General features: G+C 35.1%; 1 protein-coding gene across 3 annotated transcripts in view; it reads left to right on the top strand.

The window, feature by feature from the left end:
* The first annotated feature begins 1,470 nt into the window (after positions 1–1,470).
* Positions 1,471–25,666, top strand: part of LOC113240155 (cyclin-dependent kinase 1) — a 44,831-nt gene continuing 20,635 nt past the window's right edge. Inside the window, exons 1-8 of one of the 3 annotated variants that reach the window (XM_026477387.1) lie at positions 1,471–1,675; positions 1,849–1,993; positions 4,307–4,441; positions 5,441–5,550; positions 5,673–5,786; positions 6,851–6,953; positions 7,822–8,056; positions 8,632–8,783. In XM_026477387.1, coding sequence (XP_026333172.1) covers positions 1,527–1,675; positions 1,849–1,993; positions 4,307–4,441; positions 5,441–5,550; positions 5,673–5,786; positions 6,851–6,953; positions 7,822–8,022 — 957 coding nt within the window. In that variant the 5' untranslated portion in view covers positions 1,471–1,526 and the 3' untranslated portion in view covers positions 8,023–8,056; positions 8,632–8,783. Of the gene's footprint in view, positions 1,676–1,848; positions 1,994–4,306; positions 4,442–5,440; positions 5,551–5,672; positions 5,787–6,850; positions 6,954–7,821; positions 8,387–8,631; positions 8,784–25,666 lie in introns of those variants that run through there. The other 2 variants (XM_026477388.1, XM_026477386.1) reach the window with 2 other exon arrangements.

The following is a 25,666-nucleotide window of genomic DNA, read 5'->3' as shown; positions in this document are numbered from 1 at the left end:
GGGGGCATTCATTATCCTGCATTGCAGTCCGCCTTGCCTTCCGCCGCATAATGCAGGATTATTAATGTAGTAGCAGTGTGCATGCCTTCCTGCAAACCTGCAATGCGTCCTACGAGACTCCATACATGGGCAATATGCAGGATAGAGTGTGAGCAGTTTCCTGCCTACGCGGCAGACTGCCATGCAGGTAGTGAATCGGCCGCGCGGCAGCCACGCGGTCGTGCTGCGGAGTCCGCATTGCCGCCACGCAGCGACTAAGTGCATCTAACTGTGTCATGGCAAAATACGCTCTATTTATTTAGCTTTTACGTTTTAACTTATATGAGGGTCCTGGCCACGCGGGCGAGTCTGGCTTGAATTTAGTCTACGAGGCGGTTTGCGCGGCGACCGCGCATTAGTATTATTCAGAGGATTTTAAATGTTGTTGCCTAATGAATAGAATTCAGATTCGCCATTAATGTATGTACGGAAAACGGCACATCGGACTACACATTTTTGTTCGAAAATCGCCTCTAGTCCAACGGAACAAGATACGTCAATGTGTAGCTTAATATGCTAGCGTGTGTACAAGTTTCGCCTCGTGTAAGCGTCCAGTTACATATTTGGTGATTGTTTTCTCCTAAACTACTAAAAAAATCTATTTACGTTATGCACTACAATAATTATTAACGGACTTTAGCAATGTTGGTCGTGTCAACATGTTCCTAATAAACGCTTAGGTTAGCGGACATGTCAAACGACGTGTTGATAATTTAAAGTCTAACAGTCGTATAATATGTCACAAGCCTTACCATTTACGGCGAATGCCTTAAAGGGGGTATTCATTAGCCTGCATTGCAGTCCACCTAGTCGTCCGCCGCGTAATGCAGGATTATGAATGTAGTCGCAGCGTGAAAGCCATCCTGCAATCCAGTAATGCATCCAGCGAGATTCCATACGTGGGCCATGTGCAGGATAGTATATGAGCAGTCTTCTACCTGCGTAGCGGACTGCCATACACGTAGTGAATGGGCCGTTTCAACTAGCACAAGACTAACAGACAGCCAACCCGGCCGATTGATCGCCAATTAATGTTGACCTTTTGTATGTATGATAAAATATATTATAATGCTCAATTAGTTTTGATTTTACTTGTTGATTAAAAGATTTAACAATTTAGACCGTGCTATTTTTTGTGTAATCTTCGTTTTTTTTTTGTTGCATTATCTTGCGAACTTCAAGTCATGATTGCTGGCTTAGCATTTAATGTACCCAGAGCCGTAAAAGTTAATAATAAAAAAAAAGTTTATTTAAAAAGTTCTCGTTTGAAAAGTCGTTGAAAATCTGAGATTTGGTGTAACGATTTTTATGACTTTCTATAATTAAAGATTCAGAAATTCTTTACATCTATTCAATAGACCGTTGTGAGAAATAACTAGCTCTTTGTCATCCATGTATCTGTAATTTTGGAAGAACCACACGCGGTGAACCCGCGTAGTTTTCGTCTCGCGTTTTGTGTATAAACTTTCAAGATTCCTCACTACAAGATGGAAGATTTCTTGAAAATCGAGAAGATAGGGGAAGGTACCTATGGGGTGGTGTACAAGGGAAAGAATAAAGTGACTGGCCAGCTGGTCGCTATGAAGAAAATCAGATTAGAGTCGGAAGACGAAGGAATACCATCCACTGCAATTAGGTATGGTTTCATTGAGTATTTCGGGCTTAATAACTTCTATTAAATAACAAACAACAAGGAAATATTACCCAGAAGCTATATTATCTTCCATTTGAAGTATATAAATTCATTATTTACATTCCTAATAACCTAAAACATCGACATTAATGTCACACATTCTGATGCAATTGCAGAGAAATCTCCTTACTGAAAGAGCTTTGCCACCCAAATATAGTGAAACTAGAAGATGTACTCATGGAGGAGTCCCGCCTGTATCTCATATTTGAGTTTCTTTCCATGGATCTTAAGAAATACATGGATTCTCTTGGACAGGGCAAGGTTAGTAATAACTATATCTTTTTGCACATGATTTACCCACAGACCTGACAAGTGTTACAAACGACGAAACTTTTAATACCCGACAAAAACTCCTTTTATTGTATATTGGATTCTACAGTGTCGATGAGTCTTTTGAAACAATTGTTATTATGTTTTACTTGACTTCGTTGTATTTAGACAAGCCGTGGTTATATACTACTGTATTTTATATTCATTGTCATTGTTTGTGTTAGTGATGATCATGTTATCCCTTGGCATAGTATTTTTTATTGTAATTGTTGGCGAGACACTTGCCTGGTGGTTTTAGAGAGAGAGAGAGAGAGAGAAGGGCAAAAGTCTTAAAAATCCTTTGGGATCTTAGGAACGTATATTCGCAATTTGTATGACAACTGACCAATTGAATATCAAAAATATAACATCAAAAAGAACAAAATTGAAAGGAATGAAACCTATAAAATCTACCAAAAAGTATGTGTTTTGCACACAGTAATTGTGACATTGATAATATGAAATTCATGCCTATACTATTCATGTAACTATCAGATAAGGATTTTTAGCTGTCCATTTTTTATTTATTTCTGTTTACCACTGTAAATAGTATTTATAATAACCCATTTGTGGACAGTACATAAATAGTACAATAATAATAATAATTGCCTTTATTGCTGATAGGTACATTGTTCTACAAATGTTACCATATTGCACACAAAACTTACATAGTATTGCACACAAAAATGTTACTGCTTTTCATGCCTTATAATGATTGAATATGAAATGTTGAATGTAAATAATCTCAGAAAAGAGTACTAAAAAACTGACCTTAAATGTTTGTGTAATTCGAATTAAATTAAATAAGACTTTATTCATCAAACAGACCCACACATACATAGAACATCACATAATACTATGTACTAATAAATTAAGAGCTATGAGTGATGAAAAGGTCGAAGTATAGTGCTGTTTTTCAGTCTCCGCCTGTGATCTCTGTCGGAACTTGTTGGAACATAATTTCGAACAAAAAGACTACAACAAAACAAACATTAATCTAACTTAAATTTGACTATTTATTTACTAGTTACAAATGATGATAATACACACATCAAGCAAAAATAAACTAATCAGTATGACAAAGGGTACAAATGACTGTTATGTTGCAAAATAAGCCGTTCCTTGCACTTTCGTTTGAATGTATAATAAGACTCAGCCGTCTTCCCTGGTGGTGGAAGGTCATTCCAACATTTAGAGGCGGCAAAGCAGAAGCTGTCTCTGTATGACGTCAGATGTGGGCGAATCCGCATTTGTAACATTGGATATATAATTTATCGAGTGTTGCTCTTCCCCCTATCATTCCAATTCAATTTATCAGCCAAATACTGAGGCGCACTACTCACTCGTAAGTTGAATATGAGCCCATAAAATTTTTCAATTAAAAGTATTTCTTAGAAATGGAGTAATTTGAGAACAACACCTAATTGCCAAGTTTTATAGAAATAGGTCACTGGAAAGTGCGCGAAACCCGATTCATCCCCTAGTTTTCCACCCTTAGAGGTAAAATATTTTCTTCAAATTTAAATGGGACTAATAATTAGGTACTGTAACTGGGGCGTAGCTTGGGATGCGTAGCGAGAGGCACCTTTACGAATTCAAACTGGAACAATCCTCAAAATTTCTTTATTGCACATTTTTACATGCTTATAGCGTTGGGTTACATTTCGATCTATCAAGATCTCCATTCTTTTCTTACTTCATTTTTCAACACACATTCTAATTACAAAACTATTTATTCAGCCAGTGATTCTACTCATAGAGTAGAGCCTAGACTACAGTACCTTCTTTCCAACAATAGTATAGAATCATCAAAATCGGTTCACAAATGCTGGAGTTATTGTGTAACATGCATACAAAATAAAATACAATAGAATTGAGGACCTCATCCCTTTTTGAAGTCAGTTAATTATTGAATTTTGTCAGTATGTTGTTGATACTTCTCTACCGAAAAGCAGTAGACAGCAACTACTCAGAAAACACTTGAAAATCGCATTGTAAAGCCTGTAGTTGGTTTTTGAGATGTTTAATTTTGCAGTAAATGCACTGTTCGTGAATAGACTAAAGTTATGATCTAAAATTTTGAATTAAAGTCTGTATTGTACCAAATTCCAACCGATAGCTGTACTGCCTCTGTGGCCAAACAGTGGCCATGCAGAGGTCCCGGGTTCTGTATGTGTTGTCTTTTGAGCTTAAGGAGTTTTGGGGATAAGCAGACAACCTGTTAGTATATTAAATCAAATTAACAATATTTTACTTTATTTTCAGTTCATGGACCCAGCTGTGGTGAAGAGCTACTTGTATCAGATAAACTCTGCAATTCTTTACTGCCACCAGCGACGCATCCTGCATAGGGATTTGAAACCGCAAAACCTTCTAATTGACAAGACTGGCATCATCAAGGTAACATGAACGACCTCGGTGACTCAACAGTTTATATTGTGGACGCTAAGATTTGTAAGGTCCCGGGTTCGATTCCCGGTAGGACTAAATTGGAAAATGAAATTTTCTAAATTGGTTCTGATCTGTGTGCCCTGGGGTATTGCCCAGAGGAGAATAGAAAACAGATTTCCTGAATCCCGAATATATCCACTTTCTGTTTCTGTTCCTCATAGAACCCTCTACCTATTCTGATCACTGAAAATCATAAATCTTTATTTTTCTTCACAAAGATGTAAATTACACTCCCGAACTCATAATTCGAGCCACCTTGCATTTTTATCCTTAAAGGCTAGAATATAAAAACATAGTTATCGTTGAAGAAAAAGATTTTCAAGTTTTTTAAATTTAAATTTTCATCAAAATTAAAATAAAAAATAAATTAGATTAAGTGAAGTGTAACTTATTTATTAGTCTTGTATTTGGCTAGATTGTAATGTATTTACGATGTACTTTATTGGTGCTTATAAACAAATGAAAAAGAAAGTCAATAAGGATTTAAGGAAATGATATTTAGTATACCAGTTTCAAAGTTGCACAATAGTTCTTGATCAATCAAACTTGGTAATCGACGCGCTTATCCATAACAGTTGCAGTTCCACTCAGAGCTTTAAATCGCAAAGGTCTTTGTCACAAAGACCTGAGGTGCACGGCCACTGCGCCCGTTACCTTATGACATTGACAAGTCCCATGTGCATGTAATTTCACTAGCACCCTTATCCTTCAAAACCGGAACGTTGTAACGGTCACACTACTGCTTAGCAGCAGATACAGGCACAATGGCAATTATTACCTGAACGAAATTTTTCACAAAAAACTCTACTGCTTACTCTCAGATTGGTTTTTATCATGTTTTTATTAACAAACGAAAATCACATATTTCGGATATAGGACCTTTTCGTAAATTATGAAGAATCTTGTAATGTGTAATGGACTGGTCTGTATGGCTGTATCTATTTCCAGGTGGCGGATTTCGGGCTGGGTCGCACGTTTGGCGTACCAGTTAGGGTGTACACGCATGAAGTGGTTACTCTTTGGTACAGAGCACCCGAAGTTCTGCTGGGCTCACAACGGTAATATTCAACTTCAATATTTTGTATATGGAATGTAAGGAAGAATTTCTTTTCTGTTAAGAATAGCAGAGCCGTGCCCAATCGTGAGGCCTATAATAATGATGATGACCATACTGCTACAGGTATGCGTGCCCCATTGATTTGTGGTCCCTGGGATGTATATTCTCCGAGATGTCATCAAAGAAACCTCTCTTCCAAGGAGACTCCGAGATCGATCAGCTATTCCGTATTTTCAGGTAATAAAATTTGTTTCAAAATTCTGTAAAACAGTCTTCTCATACAAAATGTTCCGATGATATCGCACGTTTTGTCTGTTAAATAAAAAATAATACGGGATTTTTTTTATTACATTTAGGCCAATAAAAAATTAAGAATTTTTGCCGTTGCAGTGAAAAGTCGTTGACACAACAGACGCAATTGATTTTGTTTTTCTTTCGAAATATCATTACCAGCATGAATAGTCAACAAATCCATACAATAAAATTATATTACGACGTAATCAGAGCGGTGGTAGTCCAGTGGTAGAATGTTGCTTCTCAATTCAGAGGTCAACGGTTCGCACCCCTTTGCGGACATGTATTTATTGACTTTAAATTCTAAGTTACTTTTTTGAATGTTAAAAGTCGATACTGCCTCAGCCTCGAATTAAAAATTTTCCTTAACTGAATCGGTTCTATTGCGCGTGTCGTACGGCAGGATTTAAAAAAAAAAAATCGTTGGTATACGTACTTACTGAATACAGCGGTTCTCCAGTAAAATTTCGAGGTAAGTTTGTGTTGTTTTTCTGTTGTGAAAATTTTCAGGAATCGTGTTTTCACACCATATACTAATCAGTGTGTATATCCTCAATTGCTAAATTTTTTCCAAAGTGTTTCTTTTTTTTTTGTAACTTTAAAGTGTAAACTAAATGGTGAATAGCAAAGCCGTGCCGGTTAATGGTAAAAAATGGTTTTTGTTACACCGTTAGCAGCACAAATTTTTGTATTTTTTCTGTATCTATTTCTTAATTAATAATAATAACAAAAATAATAATTGCACACTTTCACTGTCATGCGGAATCAACCAAAGCCATTTGAGGTTGTATCAACTGTTGTAGCGATTCCTAAGACTGCGCGAGAATTCTCTGGAAAACGCGCGATCGATTCTAGTTCTACGTTGCACACTTAACATAAGTTCATTATGCTATGGTTACAAAAAGACGCTTTTAGTCAAGTAAATTTAACCCTATAACTACCTTTAGAGGAGACCCGTGCTCAACCGTGAGACGAATAATGAATTTATGATGTAACATATGTTGCAGAATGCTCCGTACGCCGACAGAGGACATCTGGCCCGGCGTAACACAGCTACCCGACTACAAATCCACCTTCCCCAATTGGAACACTTATAGCTTGCACAATCACGTAAGTTCACACAAATGCATTGCTTGCTTGAACTCTGAATTATAAGCGATGGTCGGAAAAAGATGTTTCACATATATGTATAAATATAGCTGCAAAGAGTTATATACAGTTGGTAAAACTTTACAGGATGAAGAATAAAATTGTTTGCGTCAACTGGTTTATTAAATAAAAATACGTAGTTTTTAAATACTATTATTACACATTTATGTATGTACACTACGTATTTTATTTAATAAACCAGATGCTATATAAATGATTTTGTCTTCATCCTGTAAAGGTGTCAACATTGAGATAGTACCAGTTGCCAGTTCACAGTCGACATTTTAGTTCATTACTTTGTTCGAATTCCGTGTTTCCAGAATTATTTTTATAATCAAACTTTGACTTGCAACATCGTAGGACAAAACTACTAGGTATATAGTATAGGTAATAGCTTTGTCATACGATGCAGTAAAACCATACCCGAATTCGAAAAAAAGTAATGAATTCAAATTTTGTAGTTTTAACGACTCTTTGTCACTCCTTGTAGCTGTACGATAAGGTAATTGTCGTGACGCGTTTTGAAGACCACACGTGCAAGTATTATAATCAATAGGCAATCGGATAATAATCAGAAAATATCTAAAAGGCAGTTAGAAAAAACGGTTGTGTTTCATTTTCTTCTTAACGTATTGAACACTATAATCTGGATGAAGGGATCTGCCAATCGGCGTAAGACACTGGCTGGTTGTTGCTCACGGTGCACATCATTCTTTAGATTAGCTAATTTAAGTCTCTCAATTTCAATCACTGGTCATAATCTTGTTTGTAATGTACTGTGATTCCGCAACTAAACGACTTATTTATCTATCTATATCTTCATTAACAGGTGCAAAACCTAGACGAAGATGGTATGGATCTCCTTCAAAAGATGTTAGTCTACGATCCGGTGAAACGCATCTCGGCAAAGGAAGCTAGACGCCACCGCTACTTCCGCAACGTGAAGCTGCCAGGAGGGCTCGCCATACAGCCGTCTTATATTCACTACAGCTCGGATTCCGACGACAGTCCGCACTACCGACGCGCATGATTCAGGTTGTACTATTGGTGACTAATGACCAACGATCTGCATAAGGTGTTCCAGATGAGTAGATAAATGTCTACGTATAGATACAAGGAGCAACATAGACTGGTTAAACCCACCAATTATCAATTAATTACTTGTTTCGAATTTCGGATTTTCGGAAATAAATTTACTTCATCGTAAGATAGAATTACTCACTTATGAAGCTGAAGTTATATTTTAAAGCAATGCTTGGGGAGCCATGTAAAGAAATGTAGTAGGTAAGTAATTACGTTATTAATAATAATATACACATCAAAAATGTCGAGGGATCAAATACGTTTTTGCCAATTACTGAAAATTTGGTTTGTTAATTATTTTTTGAACACCAATGGTTTTTTTTTTCAATTTTAAAATTTAAAAAATGAGTAACTTAATAAATAATTTAATCCATTTATGTAGATATTTATGTTTAACTTTAATAGGGTAATAAAATATTACAAAAATTACCTTAATCCTTGATGTACACTTGATGTGTGCAATTTCATAAGGAAATCTGTAATTCAAAATTCAATTAATTACTAATTGGTGGTTTTACCACGCCATGTCACTCCTTGTATGTATATGTAGATATTTATCTACTCATTTGGAATACCCTATTTCGACTACTACTAATGACCGACGCTTTAAGCGCATTAATTATTTTAATAATCGGCGATGTTGTTTTCCCTTCTATATTTTGTCTATTAAAGGTTGAACCACACATGGAACTGCACAGCACTCAGTAATCGTGTTTTTTTATATGGTATCGGGCTTCCCCGTGCGCAAACGGTCAAATATGTTATAGCAAAAAATTTAGCACAAAATTCTCTTTTAAAAACAATTAAAATTTGTTCTCATGTTCGACATATCGGTACTTACTCTAACGATGCATAGCTGATATCGAAGCCTTACTTTCTCAAACTCGAGGGTGATTTTGCAGGAGATGGCAAAACTTTATATTTATTTTAAATTTCTTATCAAGGGTGTTAATTTGAATGCATTACTTCAAGAATAGTGCCAGTGTGTGAATATGAAGGAAATATGATGTGAAATCAGTGAGACGAGTTTTGAGAAAGTAAGGCGACTAAATATCATTAAACAATTTCAATATTCTAAAACTGGGTTGTGGTTTTTTATGATATCTCAAAAAAATATTTTGTCACTTATTCTCATTGACTTACAAATAAATGGACGACGGGTCTAATACAAAAACCACGAAAAAAATGTCCCAAGTCAACCTATTCGAAATTTAAATTGTAATGTCATCGCAGTATCGCGCTGTCAGTAGAACAAATGAAGACTAAAGCGGAGTGTCGCGCTCTGTATACGATTTTAGCGCCTTACAAGTGCGGACACTTTTTAGCGCGGACCCAACGTCCATATAATTGTAAGTCAATGCTTATTCTTCTTGTAGTTAGCGGAAAGCAGAATATGAGACGTATCACATAAAAAACATGCTTTTATTATCTGTAGATAATAGGTAAAGAAGTAAGTGAACCTTAGTAAATGTTTTAAAGATAATAAACCTTTTAATTGGTCATTTAAAGGCAATCTTAAGGTCAAATAAAATATTCTAAATAAAAAATAAACGGCTATAGGACTTAATATCTTTTCTAAAGCCATGTCTGTGAAAGCATCTAAACTGAAAAATATGGACTAAGGTCCTTTACCTCTCTCTCACCTATATATATATGCGCTGTGCAGTTTCGGGCTCAATAGGATCCAACCCTAAAGTGTACTGTATGGAGCTATCGACTTGCGCAAATAATTCTTATGCTTTTAATATACAGAGCAACTTGAAAAGCAAATGTTTTATGTTTTCAAAAACCATATCACACCCTCAATAATACAGTGGCGTATTTCAAAAATTTACGTTTTTGGGAAATAGTTAAAATATATATATTTTAAATAACGCTCGATCTAACATTAATATATTGAGCAATGTTTGTTGGCTTCGTTTAATTTACATGTTTTTCGATATCTTTTACTGAAAAACTTGCAAAAGTTTATTGTGGCAGTGCTGTTTTATAGATTTACAACTTGTCCCGTCTAAAAATATAGTTATTTGTGAGAAATCATGGATTGATGTACGAGACGTTAGACACATCGAAACGCAATCCATCAGTATCGCTGTAACACAGATAAAGTTTTTTTTCTGCCCGGCTCTAACCTATTCAGTTGCAATGAGTGTGACTCCCTATCTCGTGATATTTGTTTTCTATATATAATTGACCGATGTTTATTGTAAAATAAACGTCAATGCCGTGACTACGACGACATCATATCATATGTCGCGGATACCGTACATACATACTCTCAAAAGTTCGTCATGTCATTAAACTTTGAACTGGCAAAATTCTCTCATCTGGATTGGCAAAACTTGCCATAAGAAGAAAAAAAAACTAATATGTCGTTTATAATATATAATTTTATTCATGTCGTTAAACTCGTAACTGGCAAAATTCGCTCATCTGGAGTAGATAAATTTGCTACAAGAAAAAAATTGATGTATCGTTTTTTTTATACCAAATATACTTTTATCATATTTATTATTTGGTTGGTGCCAACCAAATGGTCAGACATGTCTGGTGTCAAGTACGAAGTTTTTATCTCTGTTGTCAGTTCTTAAAAAAATACTTTTTTTAATTAGCCACTTTATTATTGATCCCACCCTATACTGAATTTTTACATTACAAACCCAAATAATGAGTATCGTAAATAATAAGAAAAATTCACTATGAAATTCAGCGTACACTTTTAAATTGCATTGTTAGGCGGCTTGTAATACCAAACTAATTCAATGCATGTCAATTGAATGAAGTGTGGCAATAGTTTTGTGTATAATAGACATTACAAAAGTCACACCGTGACATCGCTACGCCCCTATCTCCGTTACGTTTAAATTTTGACCAAAACATTCAAAAGTAGGGGTCGACTATAGCTCCATAAAGTATTCTAAGGAAAGACAAAATATACAAAGAAAAACGACGAGCTGTCGCCACACTGCCCGTTTAAACTTTTTGTATTGTAAAGTATACTGAACGATAGAAGACTAAAGGTCATTTTTGAACGTTTCATTTCGAACCGAGGCAGTCAAACAGTATTTTTTATGATAATGACGGGACGTCATTAAACTCAAAACGGGCAAAATTCTCCCTCAATCTGGCGTTGATAAAGTTGCCATAAGAAGAACAAAAAAACGAATGTATCGTATTTCAACGGAGACCAATATGGCTGGTTCACTCGTATTAAGTCACGAAGTAATTAACTAAATTTTAACATAATTTATGAGTGTAAACAATCACTTAACAACCTATTTTTTGACAAAATAACTGACCCTCTCTCACCCCACCATTCCCCGGTAGACGTGGCTTGAAGTTTGAATCATTTGGTGAGCTAACGTTTTGTTTGCAAAATGTCAAAGCACTTATAAGTTCACTAAAACGCGTGTAAACTTTAGACTACTTAAAACTGAGTCAAAACTTACTTAATTACTTAGTCACTTAATAAGTGTAAACCAGGTCCCCCAAGTCTGCTAATTTTCTTGAAACCAATTATCATTGTAATTCTGTTGAGACACACTGAGATTATATTGTAATATGATAATATTTGTTATTCTATTAAAACCTAGTTGCAATGGCAGTTGAGCCTGAATATGTGTCATTTGAAATGAGTTCAATCAATGACGATCGATGTTGCCTTACTAAAACTATCACGGAAATTACTATTCATTTCTTCATTTTTATCTCGTTTAATCAGACAATTAGTCCTCATATTAAATATATTTTATATTAGTCGAATATCAAAAAAATGCAATGGCAGTTGAATAGTAACTCCATGGTTAGCCACAGACAAACCACTACTCTTCACTTTTAACCAAATACTAAGTGTACAAAATCCGGCCATTGGCACTATCGACACACAGCTGATCCTCTTTTTCCCGTGGTCCTACTGCGTAGTTCTACTGGTAGTACCAAGGGCAACGTTTTTTATAGGTGGCTGTTTAAACGAAAAGCACTTTAAAAAGTTTGCTTTTTGAGATAAGCATGGAAGCAAGCTTTTCAATTTAAGCGTAAGCGTTGGTCAGTTCAATACTCAACAATTTGATTTTTTACAACGTTCATTATGTTTCAAGTCCCGCCATCAATGTTTCCTAAACAAATTAATTCGTCAGTGTGAATTTTATAAATAAAAATAAAAGTCGTGTTTTACAAATAAACTTACTTGTTTTAAAACCTTTAGTGGTCTACTCTTGCTTTTCGCTATCAACACAACGTTGCAAGCTTTTTATAACATAAAAGACTATGCGGTTAAACTTTATTCTAAACGATTTTGTAAGCTTCAAACACTTAAAAGCTTTTTAACTTTTAAGTGTTTGAAGAATTTAGAAAAGTACGCTTTCTTAAAAAGGCAACGCTTTAACGTTTTAAAAAAGTGTTTTTCCATTTATAACGTTTTTTGTCCTTAGTTCTACCAGTGTGACTAACAGGAAAATTTTTATACTGTATGGGCATTTGCTGGTCGTCAATATTATTAATGTTACTGGTTCTAAACTACTGGTAATACTTGATATGATTAAAAATTAGCAGACTTGTCGCCATTAGACTCGGAAACCAGAATGACAATTTTCTATACTGATCACCACTGTAGCTTTGTATTCGACGAGGTAATACATATATGTGACATGTCTTTATAAAATTTGACATCAATGTTAAGGAGATATTTTAGACGAATATATGTTTGATAGGTGTTTTTGAAAGTCTGACTGTGTACCAGTGGCGAAAGGTCCATTAACCCCTGACCCATCTGCTTGCATTAGAAAGTTATTCTACTATCATGTCAAACCTATACACTATAACAAAAACAGCGTTTTGAGAAAAAGGTACAATAAGGATTTTTCATTTGTAATTTTAAAAAAATGTAGTTGATAACATAAAAAGATACATTTAACGTATTTATTGCATTAGACTTACATTGTACTAGATTGTAATTGACGTTCTAAATAAGCCATTCGTATTGAAAAACTACTAAATTTCTTTTGCTTTGATAACAGCCGCAAGACCCTTGTAATGAATTTCAATGTTCTCATACACATAATACACAAGATAAGTTCTGTTTATAGTAATCAACGTTTGAAATCTGTCGCACAACCTATAGAAACTGCAAATATTTACACAATTAGGATAATGAGCAGTACGAAAAAATAGGAAAAGAATGGTAAAAGTGATCAATCTTTTAGAGTGGTTACAAGGCGACTTTTAGTAGAATTGCATCGCTACACTTGCGATTTATAAGCGATTGCATCAATACAATATAAATCCCAAGTGTGTCGGTGCAATCGCGCGTTTGTGTCGGTGCAATCGCGCGTTTGCATGTGTAATCGCTCTTAAAGGTAGCTCGTGAAGAACTCTTGTGGAACAGAATGAACATTTAAATAATATTTTTGCAAACTTACGCGTGGATTACTTGTGTTTTATTTACCATAACACGGTAATTAATGCAATTTCTAAATACACAGTCGGCATTGTCATTGAAATTTGAATAAAGACACACCATCCGCAAACGTCACGTTCAACCCTTTGCTCGGCGCAGACTGATTGTAAAAAGTTACAATTGTATTATTTGCGTATTTTATAAACAAAATTACAAAACACTGTGTTGGGACTTGCAGTGTTTTGGTTTGACACGAATGAGTAGCAGATATTGTACGGGAAATTGTTGCGCACTTTCTTCATCGGCTTACCTTCAAATATCCAACTTTCGCCACTGATGCGTACATACCATTCGTGGCATTTGAGGGACACAATATAGCACATTTTTTTTTATAACAGACAGTCCTCGGGTGGTTAGTGTTTATATACATTTATTGATACTTAGAAATATTCTGTAATATCGTAACTACATGTGTGAACCACGGATTTATACATTTCATAAACTGGATCGCGCACTTCGATATACCAATATTACAAACTTACACCTTATTGGGTTACGTTAAGGTTTATTTTAAGTAAAAGTAAAAAACCGAGTCACGTGAGATAGCTCGATGTAGTGCTGTGTCCTTGTCTAACAAGTTGCCAACGCTAAATAAAATCATCTTAGGTAGTGTCTAGTCTACTAACTTTTTTAAATTTTGGTTAAATAAAATTAGCTTTTACTGTAATAATACAAAAAAAATATCAACAATAAAACTTCTATTATGAAGTAGCATATCAAATAACCATACTAATTTGTATTATGAAATAACATTAGTAGTTTTGGTCATCCATAATTAAAAAGTTAAAAACAATATGGCTGGCTGAAACATGAATGAACACCCTATTAGAAAGAGACGCATTACTACTTTGAAGCCTCTCACTCGACTCGTTTTATTAACTTAGTGCGCGGTCCAGTTTAATATACGAGTCCGTGGTGTGATCAGGGGGTCTATTCCCGTCCTCCGTCCCACATCCTTCGGAAACAATTACTGCCATATAAGTTATACTCGACCAAAATAAACCACGCATGATGTCAATGAAGCTACATATTCGATAGTAATTGTTTTGGATGGGTATCGGACGGAGAACGACACGTCCCCAGGTGTGAAATCTCCATTGCCTGTTCTACCCTTTGCTTACAGCGCTAAAAATAGGCAGAAGATCGAACTAGACAGGTTTAATTTTACTGTTTTGTGTGATTAGAGAGCGTGGAGGCGTGAAAGAAGATGTAGTGACAGAGATAGAGAAAGGGATGCTTAGATGGTTCGGACATGTAGAGAGAATGAATGAAAGAAGAGTGACGAAACAGATTTATAAGGCGAGTGTGAGCGAGCAAGTAGATATGGGCCGACCAATGCGAACTTACCATAACCAAATTGAGGCCATCCTAAAGAAGAGTTCCCTTAACTGACGAGCATTTATGAAAGCACTGATGCGTGTTGATGAGGCGAAAGATGTGTGTCAGGACCGTAACAAGTGGAAGACTGTTGTCTCTGCCTACCTCGATGGGGAAAAGGCGTGAGGTATATGTATGTATGTTTATGTATTGTGTTTGGGGGCTTTTACATGATGCAGTTAAAACTGAAAAAAAGATCAAAGCTACTGTCGTCATTGAATTCATTAAATAAAGTTATTTTAGTAAAAAAAACTTTAGTAAACTATTTTAGAAAAAAATAACGACAGAGAACTAGTGTTAATTTAATTTTAAAAGTTTAAAATTTAATAATAAAATGATTTGCATTTGACGTGTCGTGTCGTGTCGTGTCGCGTCAGAACCAAAATCATCAAATCACCAAATCTAACCATATTAAATATATGAAACCAATACCGTACCGACACGACACGTTAGACAACTGTAAATCCTGCGTTACTATAAAAATAGCTTTCTTGAAGTCCCTCATTGGCCTCGAACGTAACCATAGACTTAAAAGTTAATTCACTGCCACTATGGACTATCTATTACATTCGTATAACAACACTATAGAAAAAAAAAACTAGTCGACAACACATTACATATTTTTTACAAAAAAAAATTATGAGCGGTAAAGAGTTCAAGCAACCAAAAAGTATTTAATTATTTTAACATTTGTCCTATTTGGTTATTAATCCACGTTTACGCTTCACGATGCCGTGTCACCTAGTTTAGACTTGTTAATGTGATACCAGCAATCATGATACGCTTAAATGACGTTCTAGGGTTATGGACCACTCTTATTTAAAAGTAAATATATTAAATATATAATAATGAGACAGCCGGACGCTGCTTTATAAGCGCATTAGCTCACTGCATCCACTTCGTATTCGTACCGAATGTAGAAAACTTGGACCCACTAAGGATGTCGTTAGACGTTGTTACTAGTCATGTGTCGTTATGGCTTCAAATAACCTAACAAAACGGTTTTGCGTTTTTAGATAACGTTGAGATAACTATCTATTTTTGACAAGTATCTACTTCGACTACGGTGTAAGTGACGAAGCGTTGTAAAACGGTTACAATTGTTAACGTAACATTACTAAAATAAGAAAGCTGCAGTTTGTTTCGTTGTCTTTTTGTTGTTTAAATCGCTAATATTTGGAACTACCACTTGATAGTCCAAATCTTGTCTATATAACATCACGCTATAACCCAAAAGTTTTATAAATATTATATAAAAAATTACAGGTTTATTTATTTACAATTAAACACTATAAAGTCTCATTTAAAATAAAACTAATTTGCTCAATCCGCTACGATTAGTAAAAAAATAATTAGTATACGTATCACGACGCGCGATTACAAGCAAACTAATTCATTACTATCTAATTTAAAAACTACAATCACAAAGAAATGCAACCCTGCTGTTACACGTGTCCAAGTCAAAAGTTCAAAAATTTTAAATTTCCGTAAGTTATTCTAATAACGACTTTCATTCATAACACAAAAGTCTCATTATGCAACAACGAAACGGCATCAATTTCTTATTTATATAATAAATTCAATCATCCAACCTCGTACTTGTGCAAACGGGACACGCGTCCTATCCTATATCTTACTCGCTCTTACCGTTGCGATGCTGTTACGTCGCCAACCACAACGACATCTACTGCGTGATTGTATAGAGCATTGCGAGATAGCAAAAATCTACAATCACTACAAAACAAGCGATGGTCGAGTGGCTTACATACCGATTTTCATGGTGTCGCCATCTATGAAGTCCCGGGTTCGATCCCCGGCCAGGTCAATTCTATATTGTCTCTGGTCTGAGTGTGTATGGTACCATCGTTGTTTCCGATTCGTCGCTCTTATCTCGAAATACTATAAGGTCATAATCATTCCTCGTCAAAAAGGCATGATCGTCGTTACATTCTTACACAAAAATAAAGCGTTCGTGTTGGTGAATCAAGGCTCATTATTCGCTAAAACGGGAAGACTTTAAGGGATAATACTTAAAGAGTGTTTTGGTTTGCACAAAACAAAATTAACCTGCAGTGTTGATGAGAACATTTTGACAATAATAATGAACCTACCTAAAACGCTTTTGTTGCCTTTACATTTGACTGATTCGTATAGGAGAGACGAGCGGAAGCGATTAAATATAGTGTGAATTGAGTGTTTGTGTGGTGCTGTTTGTTTATTAACTTTTCAAATGCAACGCCAATTCGGGCGTTGGAGTTTGTTATTTTCGCTTTATAGAAGAATTTAGCCTTTTGCCCAAGCTCAAGTGTTTAATCGGATTCCACATTTGTATACTTAAAATGGAGATGCGAGTATATGCGTGTGTCTAAAGAAGCAATATAATTCTGTTATAGTATTAAACTATGGAAATGTCAAAATAATGATATATCATTATATTCCAAAGGATAGCCGAGAAGACATGTGTTCCAGCAACTTGTTATTTTGTCACCACTGAGATTGGTTGTTGAAACACACTTTTCTCTCTGTTTTTCCGACTCATTTATTATAAATCCCCAGTTCAGTTTCTTTCAAAATAGCTATCCAATCATGTCGCTAACAACGTTGTTTCAAAAACGAATAATACAAGTGTGGACCAGAATAAGATTATTTTTGCTTTACTCATAATTGCGTTTTGACTATACTACATAATAATATTATTACGATACGATAATAACGTCTGCTTAAAGGTAAAACCACATAAGCGATATTTTCACAAAAAGTCTTAAATTTATATAGCCATGGTAAGAAAATCACTCTTTCTGCACGTGAAACTCAATATAAACATGTTTGCTGTTACAGTATAAATAACATAGATGTCGCTAATGAAGACCTCGGTGGTCAAACGGTTTTCATTGTGGGCACTGGATGGATAGTATTCCAGAGGGAATTCCGTTGCTCTGGTACTCATAGTACAGGGAATTTTCCAGCATGAGACCAGGCAAGGGGTATGGATATCTGGCACATTACTATTATTTAAAAAATGTTAATTCGTCCTCGTATGGCCCCATTATTGAAATCAGCTCCATCTATATTATTACTATTGTACTATCTAAACATTTCACAATACTAGTGCACTCCGGTACTATCTCAATTTTGACAACTTTATATTGATTTCACAGGTGAAGAAAAAAATTGTTTGCGTCATATATAGCACCTGATTTATTATTAAAAATACGTAGTTTTTAAATATTTATGTTACACATACACTACGTATTTTTATTTAATTAACCAGATGGTATATAAATGACGCAAACAATTTTTTTCTTCAGCTGTAAAGTCAATGTAAAGCTGTCAAAATTGAGATAACTACCGGTTGCCAGTTCACTGTCGATATGTCATTATCATATGGTAATAATATTATCGTGTAGTAAAGAGAAAATTGCTCGATGCGATCGAAATTATCTTAAGCTTTATAATAACCAGGCAGTATAAGCTAACTTAATTTAAACTTTTTTAAAGCCGTTGTGCGATGAACCCATATCTACTCATAATTTTAATAATTGTATTGTCAGAACTATGACACTAAATAAATGACGAAATTCTTGTATTTAGTGAAACGTGTGGCCTTTGGACGTATTAGTAGTGTAAATAATGAAAATGACTCGACTCCTACTTATTTTCGGTACTGTGGAATTTGTGTCTGTTATCTGGTTTCTATTTCACTGTTTTTTTGTATTTGTATTGTTTAGACTGTACACCGCAATTAAAAGAGTACTTATGACTTAAAGCAGTATAATTATGACGCGATCTATAGGTACTACACTTTTTTTTATAATAAAGAAATTCGAAAAGTAATACTTTTGCAAATATGACACAATAGATTTTTTTCAAATAACGTCCTTGCACTGACCAAATATGTCATTTGACTGGTGCTAAATGACTACACTGTATTTGATATGAAAAAAATATATTTTTTTATTTCTTACGTTATTTAAATCTGCTTTTTTTTTTTATTTTTTTAAATTAAAAATATTTGTTTAAATTAAACTGTTACTTTTTTAATTTCTTTACTTTCTTTTTTTTTAAACGGGTACACTCATAGTCCTTCACCCTGAAACCCTGTGTCGTGGGTGCCATGGACACACACACATAGACAACCACAAATTACACCCAAACTCAGGAGAGAAATAAATGTATGCCATACAAATATTTCTCCCGACCCGGAAATCAAAGTCGAGACCTCTGCGTGTCAGACCAGGATCGCCACCGTTCGGCCATGGAGGCAGTTAATATTAATACAATATCTGCCAAGAATGCGGTGCTTTTGAACTTGAGTATTCTGACGTCAAATCTCGACCCATATTCATTTCCTAATGCATAAGCAAAACAGGTCAAAAATTTTTGATTTTTTAAATATTAATTATTGGTCAGATCTTATTGTCTACTAGCTAATGTCACTGTCATGGTCGATATTATGGAATTCGTTTTCTTTCTTAATGATAACTCACGTACGTTCCACTGTACCTATAGATTTAAATGCCTTTGCGCTTAAAATAAAACTTGAATTAGTTTTTTAAGACTATTTATAGGATGGTTTGTTTATTAGTTACAATTTTATATGTACTTTTAATAGCTACGAATATCGCGCGGGCCTCGCGATTTTGGTGGTCATAAATATGTATAATATAATTATAGCACTTTATAATCAACTGTAAGAACAAGTTTGCAACTCCAAAATGGCGTCCATAAAATTGTTGAAACCATCTTGGGGGTCGAATAAAAACGAATTTATACGAAGTAGGTAATTAAAACATTTTTTAATTAAGTGCTATATGTGTCATTACGAACGATTGATCAATCGCAGTGGTCTATACGTAATTTTATATCCAAATTTGATTTATTTGTATATTACAAGAGCACACCAAGCTTTTGACACTTGTCGTCAGCGGCATACAGTTAAATCTAGTCAAGCTTGACGTGCCCTAGTAGTTCAAAATAGGCGGAGGATTTAATGATATCCTTTATAGGCTGACAATTTATATCTTACCTTTGCCCAATTAGAAGAATTGTAAAGATTTTATATTCTATTTTTACACTTTCCAAGCGTACTTTGACTATCTAAAGTCGATCCTGTTGCGAACACTTCAAGGTCGAAAATAATTTGCCAGCCTTTACCGCCAGACTTTTATGTGCCAAAAAGTATCCATTGAATGATGATTCCCAAAAAATCTACATCGAAAAATGACTGTTGCGTTATTCTTAGTTTTTAATTTAAATAATGAATTGATTTGCATTTAATTGATATTATTCATTTTAAATTTAATTCTCATTAAGGTATTGATTTCATTTGTACAATATATGAGGAATATTTTTAATAAAACTGTAGTTTTATTTCTTATTTCCATGTTTCGTACTACCGACACGACGCGGCTGTTACGCAAGCGTACCTTATTGGGATCAATTTACGTTGCCGCGGACAAGAATGGAAGTAATTTTTTTTGTAACCATAACATAATGAAATTTATGTGAAATGTGTAACGTAGAAAACTAGATATGAGCCAAAAACAGGTCGCGTGTCTTCCGAAGAATTCTCGCATTCTCGGCAATTCCAGCAGTTACCCGCAGCACGAAAATTATACTAGTTTTCTCAATCTAATTTCGGTGACAATTTTTATTATTAAGTAAGTATTCGAGTATATTATCGTGAAATATTATAGTTATTTTTCGTACAAGTGCGGAAGTTAGTCATTATTCACGAGGTTCGAGGCTTCCTGGCCCGAGCCAGAGTGAGAATCAAAACTCGAGACAAGTGAAAATGAAAAATCCGCACGTGTATTAATCGACATTTTTTAATACATTTGCGAAAAAACTACATTGAAAGTAAAATAAAACAGTATATTTTATTTCTTTGACTGATAAAAATTCAGAGTACAATGGCAACTGTTGCCAATGTTCAGCCACAGTAAAATTACTATTTTAGTGGCGCGGCGCGCAGCGGTCTCGCGTAGTACTCACCTCCGGTCATTGTTAATACTCAACCAGCCATCTTTATGGAAAATATTTTGGTATTTTTAAATGTAACCCGTTGTTTTATAAAACACCTATGCAATTTAAATAAATAAGATGTTTGTAAATAAATATAAGTTTTAATGACGAATGACTTACGTCACAAAGCACATAAATATTAAATAAATATACAACCTCTTTAGTTCTATGTTTAAGACTTGAAACAACAGTAAATTTAAAAAAAATGTAAAAGCGTATTACGAAAAATCCAACTTTCGGCACGATTTGTAGTACGAAAAATACTACGTTTTGAGCAACTGTATATACATATAATAAAATAATATTTTGGGATATTACACTCGGATATTAAACAATAATTCATGATAATATTCTAGAACATTTAACATTCCGTTCCGCAGTAATGTAAATTGAGCCTTAAGCATGAAACACAGAGAGCGGGTGTGAGTCGGGCGCGGATCGGGTTGGGGCCGTGGCGGGTCTAATTCCGCGTTTTTATATGGACGACAACGCGAGCGTTGTTGTTGCTGTGTTTCACGCTTTATCGTGTCAACCGAGATCGAATTTTTGAAATTTCTGTAGTCTGGTAAACTATCATAGTCCAGCCTGTTCTAATCGCAGAAGAGTATTTTAAGCGACCCATTGTTTTGAAGTTACAATAGTTTTTTACTGTCGACGCTGGGATAAGCTTCTCACAATTCTTCAATATAATATGCGTTCAAAAAAGTAACTACATGGTGGTTCTACCCGCAAAACAGGACGTTTATAGTAGCGGTAGAGTTCCGTGTGAGAGTTCGCCCAGGGAAGTACTGCCAGAAATAGGTAAGGCCTATTTCTGTCGCCAAGCGGTAATGTGGATGCGGCATTTAGTTTTGGGGTAATGCCGCCGATATCAATAGAATCTTTGTCCTGCAGAAACGTGCAGTTAGGGCAATTTATAATCTGCGCCCCAAAGTATCTTTGAGAGATAAGTTTAAGGAAATTAACATTCTTACACTAGCCTCACAGTACATTTATGAAAATGTAATTTATGTTAAAAGGAATAGTAATTTGTTTATGAAAAATAGTGACAGACAACATTAATACGAGGAATAAAAATAAACTAGCTTTTCTTGATAGTCGTCTTCACAAAGTCAAAAAATCATTTAAGGGGCAATGTATATTCTAGAACAAGATTCCGGTTGATATACAAAATTTGCCTTTCTCGAGGTTTAAAACTATAGTGAAACAAAAACTTTATACTAAAGGTTATTATACAACTCCTGCGTACTTGGATGACAAAAATCCGTGGTAGTAACCCGTTTAGCTCATGGAGGTAGTCTCGATCTCCGATGTTTCAAATAAAAAAAAAAATGTAAATGTTGAATGTGTACAAATGTTATTAACAAAGAGCAACCCCTAGAGTTTCTTGCTCATTCTTCTCGGGCGAATCTGCCTTACGAATGAGCGGTAGAGTTTAACCATTGTGACGATTTCAAATGTAATAATGTTTACCTATAATAAAGATTATTTTGAATTTGAATTTGAACATTATTGTGTTCCGTTTTTGAAGGGACTTGTCAACTTATGTCTCAGGGTGACGGGCAGTAGCAATGCCCCTCAAATCTTTGCGATTTTAAGTGGTGCTCGGAGTGGCACTGTAACTGTTATGGGCAGGCGTGTCGCTTACCACCAGACGCACTAATTGTTCATCCCGTCTGGTATCATGAAAAAAATGTTCAGTCGATACGCCATTTTAAGGTTACGAGGATGTTCTATGGCTGGAGTAACATTAGTTCGGTGGCATCATTGACTAATACAATTTATCTGAAATCACTCAGAAAAAGTCATGAATTTGTTTGTTCTGGTCCCAAAATTATAGGATGAGTCATCCCTTCGTAGTAGAATGGCGTATTTATTACAACTGGCAAAAATCATGTTGTCCCTCAGTCCATACACACATTTCAGAATTTGGGGCTAGGGAAAGCCACTTCCCGTTTATTCTTTGTGGTATCGCTTATGCCTTTGATTTTGCAAAAAATGTTTGGAAAAAATACCAACCCTTTTTCTTTAAACTTAGCTTATAGCTTACATACTGTAACTAAAAGTCTAAGAATAATAACGCATAGAATGATAGTTTCATATCAAACAGATTGTCACAAGTGAGACAAAAATCAAATTCATGTAGGCTAGTTTTAGTAGTAGGTTAATTTTCGGTTTTAGTGAATACTTATATAAAAATACAAGTTGAAACACGTTACTTCCTTGTAGAATGTGAGTTAGTATCTATTTTATGTTTGTCTGACGTATTTTTACACTCATTTACCGCACATTTCGTCATTTTCAGCTGAAATTCTTGAGCTGTTCGCGGTACAAGTCGACCTTGAGCACTGAAGGCCCGCCCGCTCGTGTAGGCCCTTTTGGAGCGCTTCAATTTGCCTCACTTAGCGTGTACGGACTAGGTTTCTATGCGTTATTATTCTAAGCTAAAAGTTATGTAATCTTTTATATTGGCTATAGGTACCATTGAAAGAGGTTTTGTCTAACAGCCTCATGTCAGCGTACACTGAAAATGTTTACACAAAGGGTAGTTGTGTGCGTACGTAGGTAAGTAAAACAAAAACCTAACATTTTTTAATTTCTTTAATGGCAAAATGTTCAATTAAACAGCAAAAAACAATATGGCTACCGTGAACACAAATATTAATTTACTGTGTTAATATAAACAAAAATGTACAACTTATACTTAAGTTAAAAGTGTTTAATGTATTCATTCTATTACAATGTTATGTTAACGTGCCTGCAATACTATATAAGTAAATATATTTCTTAGCTTTTTTTCTTAGTTGTGACAGAAGCACGTTTGTTATATTATTAGTTCGTCTCTCTTATACGCACATAAGATTAGTAGGGTAGGAAGGTCGACAGTGAACCAGGTGTACACTATGAACCGCGCCGATAACTCCGAAACGCGGTATTGGAATTAGGTGCAAATCGCACTAAATGAGCTCCTACTATAGGCACCTCTCTCTTCCCAGTCGACAGCGAGCTAGTGGCACAGATGCCCGTGGCGTCGATGTTTTTTATTTATTTACCAAAAAAAAACACGGCGAGAAGAATTTCGTTTCGTTTTACTTGTTTATACAAGCAGTAGCTGTATATTAATAGATTAGCCATTAATGCGCTTTTTATAGAAGTAGTTAAAATAAGCGACGGGTTTTTAGGCACGTAGCTACATAATCTCAAATTTTTACAAGTGTGGGGTTGGTAAAGAATGAACCACTTTAAAGGTGTACATAATGAACCTATGATAATTTAGTAATAAATTAAACATGGAAATGTTGACTGCTAGTTAATTTAAAACAATTCCGTACAAGCGATCTAAATTTTTACACACAAAGTACGTTCACGACTGAATTACAAACCTTCTATTTTGAAGTTGTGACACTTGGTTGTTTTTTTTTCTTTATATTTCATGATTATGTTTTTAGAAGCTTGGTTTCTGTTGGATGCCCAAAAACTTATTGTTTTCAATAATTTAAACAAAAACCGCGTTGTATTTCACAAAACTACAACATTTTGCTGATGATTGCAATAATCATGTCCATTGTGTGCACCTTTGGTTCATTTTGTACCAGTCCCTGGTTCAATGAGTACATGGGGTGTGCACAGTGAACCATTTAAATAAAAAAAAAATGTTTTCAGAAGGACTGACTGTATTTGGATAAAAATGAAGTACTACTTTATCATGCCCAGTAAAATTATCTATAATTTTAAGTAAAAAGTATATAATTTAGCCCCAGAGATCCAGAGTTACAGCTTCTGAAAATTTAAGTGGTTCATTGACGACCATCCTACCCACTACATACGTAGTAACGCACAAGAGTAATATACTCTTAGGTTCGTATTCCAGAACTCAACTCAATGCTCAAGTCAGGATTTGAGCAGACTTGAGTATGATTCCAAGCACTGGAAATACGACCCTAATGGCAAAGACTTGAGTATGATTTTCAGTGCTCACTGCAATCCAGAACTCTACTCAATGAGTATTGAGTAGAGTTCTGGAATACGACCCTTAAATTAGCCCAAAAGCGCCTGTAAGCGAAAACAAACTGGAGAATATTTATGGATGATATTTCACTTTACCTGTCTATTATTTTTTCTCTTCAAGTCAGTTCACTATTATATCAATCACAACATAATAACAGAATGCATCTTTCAGGAAGTAATATGTAGAGTCAAGCTAGACACTGGACTTCCGATTATTCAGTGAAGCTTGCCGTGTCATGTACTCATTTTTATTAATAGCCATAATGGTGATGTACAGACCGGGCGAATGCGCTGCACGAGTGCAATAAGTGCGCATCGGTAATGACATCTCATAATGCACGTGACCGGCACGCGAATAGATCGCACTACGTAATATGTATACGTGCATAACTCGCGAACTTTTCGCCAGATTTGTACGCACCGTAAGGAATATTACAGCTAATGTGCACACAATTGACTTCAGCGAGAATTTGTATGTAGTGCTGTTTTTAGTCCACGCTAACTATTACTGTTTACAGCATAGTTTCCCAAAGTGGTCCCTACCCAGTGGGCGCTGAAGAGTCCTAGCGGGGCCGGTAGGGACTTCGGAAGTAACTGAGGCACATTGATGCTGTCCAGAGGGTGCTACCGCATTTGAAAACAAAATCTGAGTTATCTATAAAAACTACAACAATATATTTATTTTTCCTTGTGATTTTTTGTGTTATGTTAGTATAAAAAATACGTG

This window comes from Hyposmocoma kahamanoa, unplaced genomic scaffold, assembly GCF_003589595.1.
Source record: "Hyposmocoma kahamanoa isolate Upper Pololo Valley unplaced genomic scaffold, ASM358959v1 120, whole genome shotgun sequence".
In the NCBI taxonomy this organism is placed as follows: domain Eukaryota; kingdom Metazoa; phylum Arthropoda; class Insecta; order Lepidoptera; family Cosmopterigidae; genus Hyposmocoma; species Hyposmocoma kahamanoa.
The sequence above is the reverse complement of the archived record's forward strand: the minus strand, read 5'-3'. Positions and strand labels throughout refer to the sequence as shown.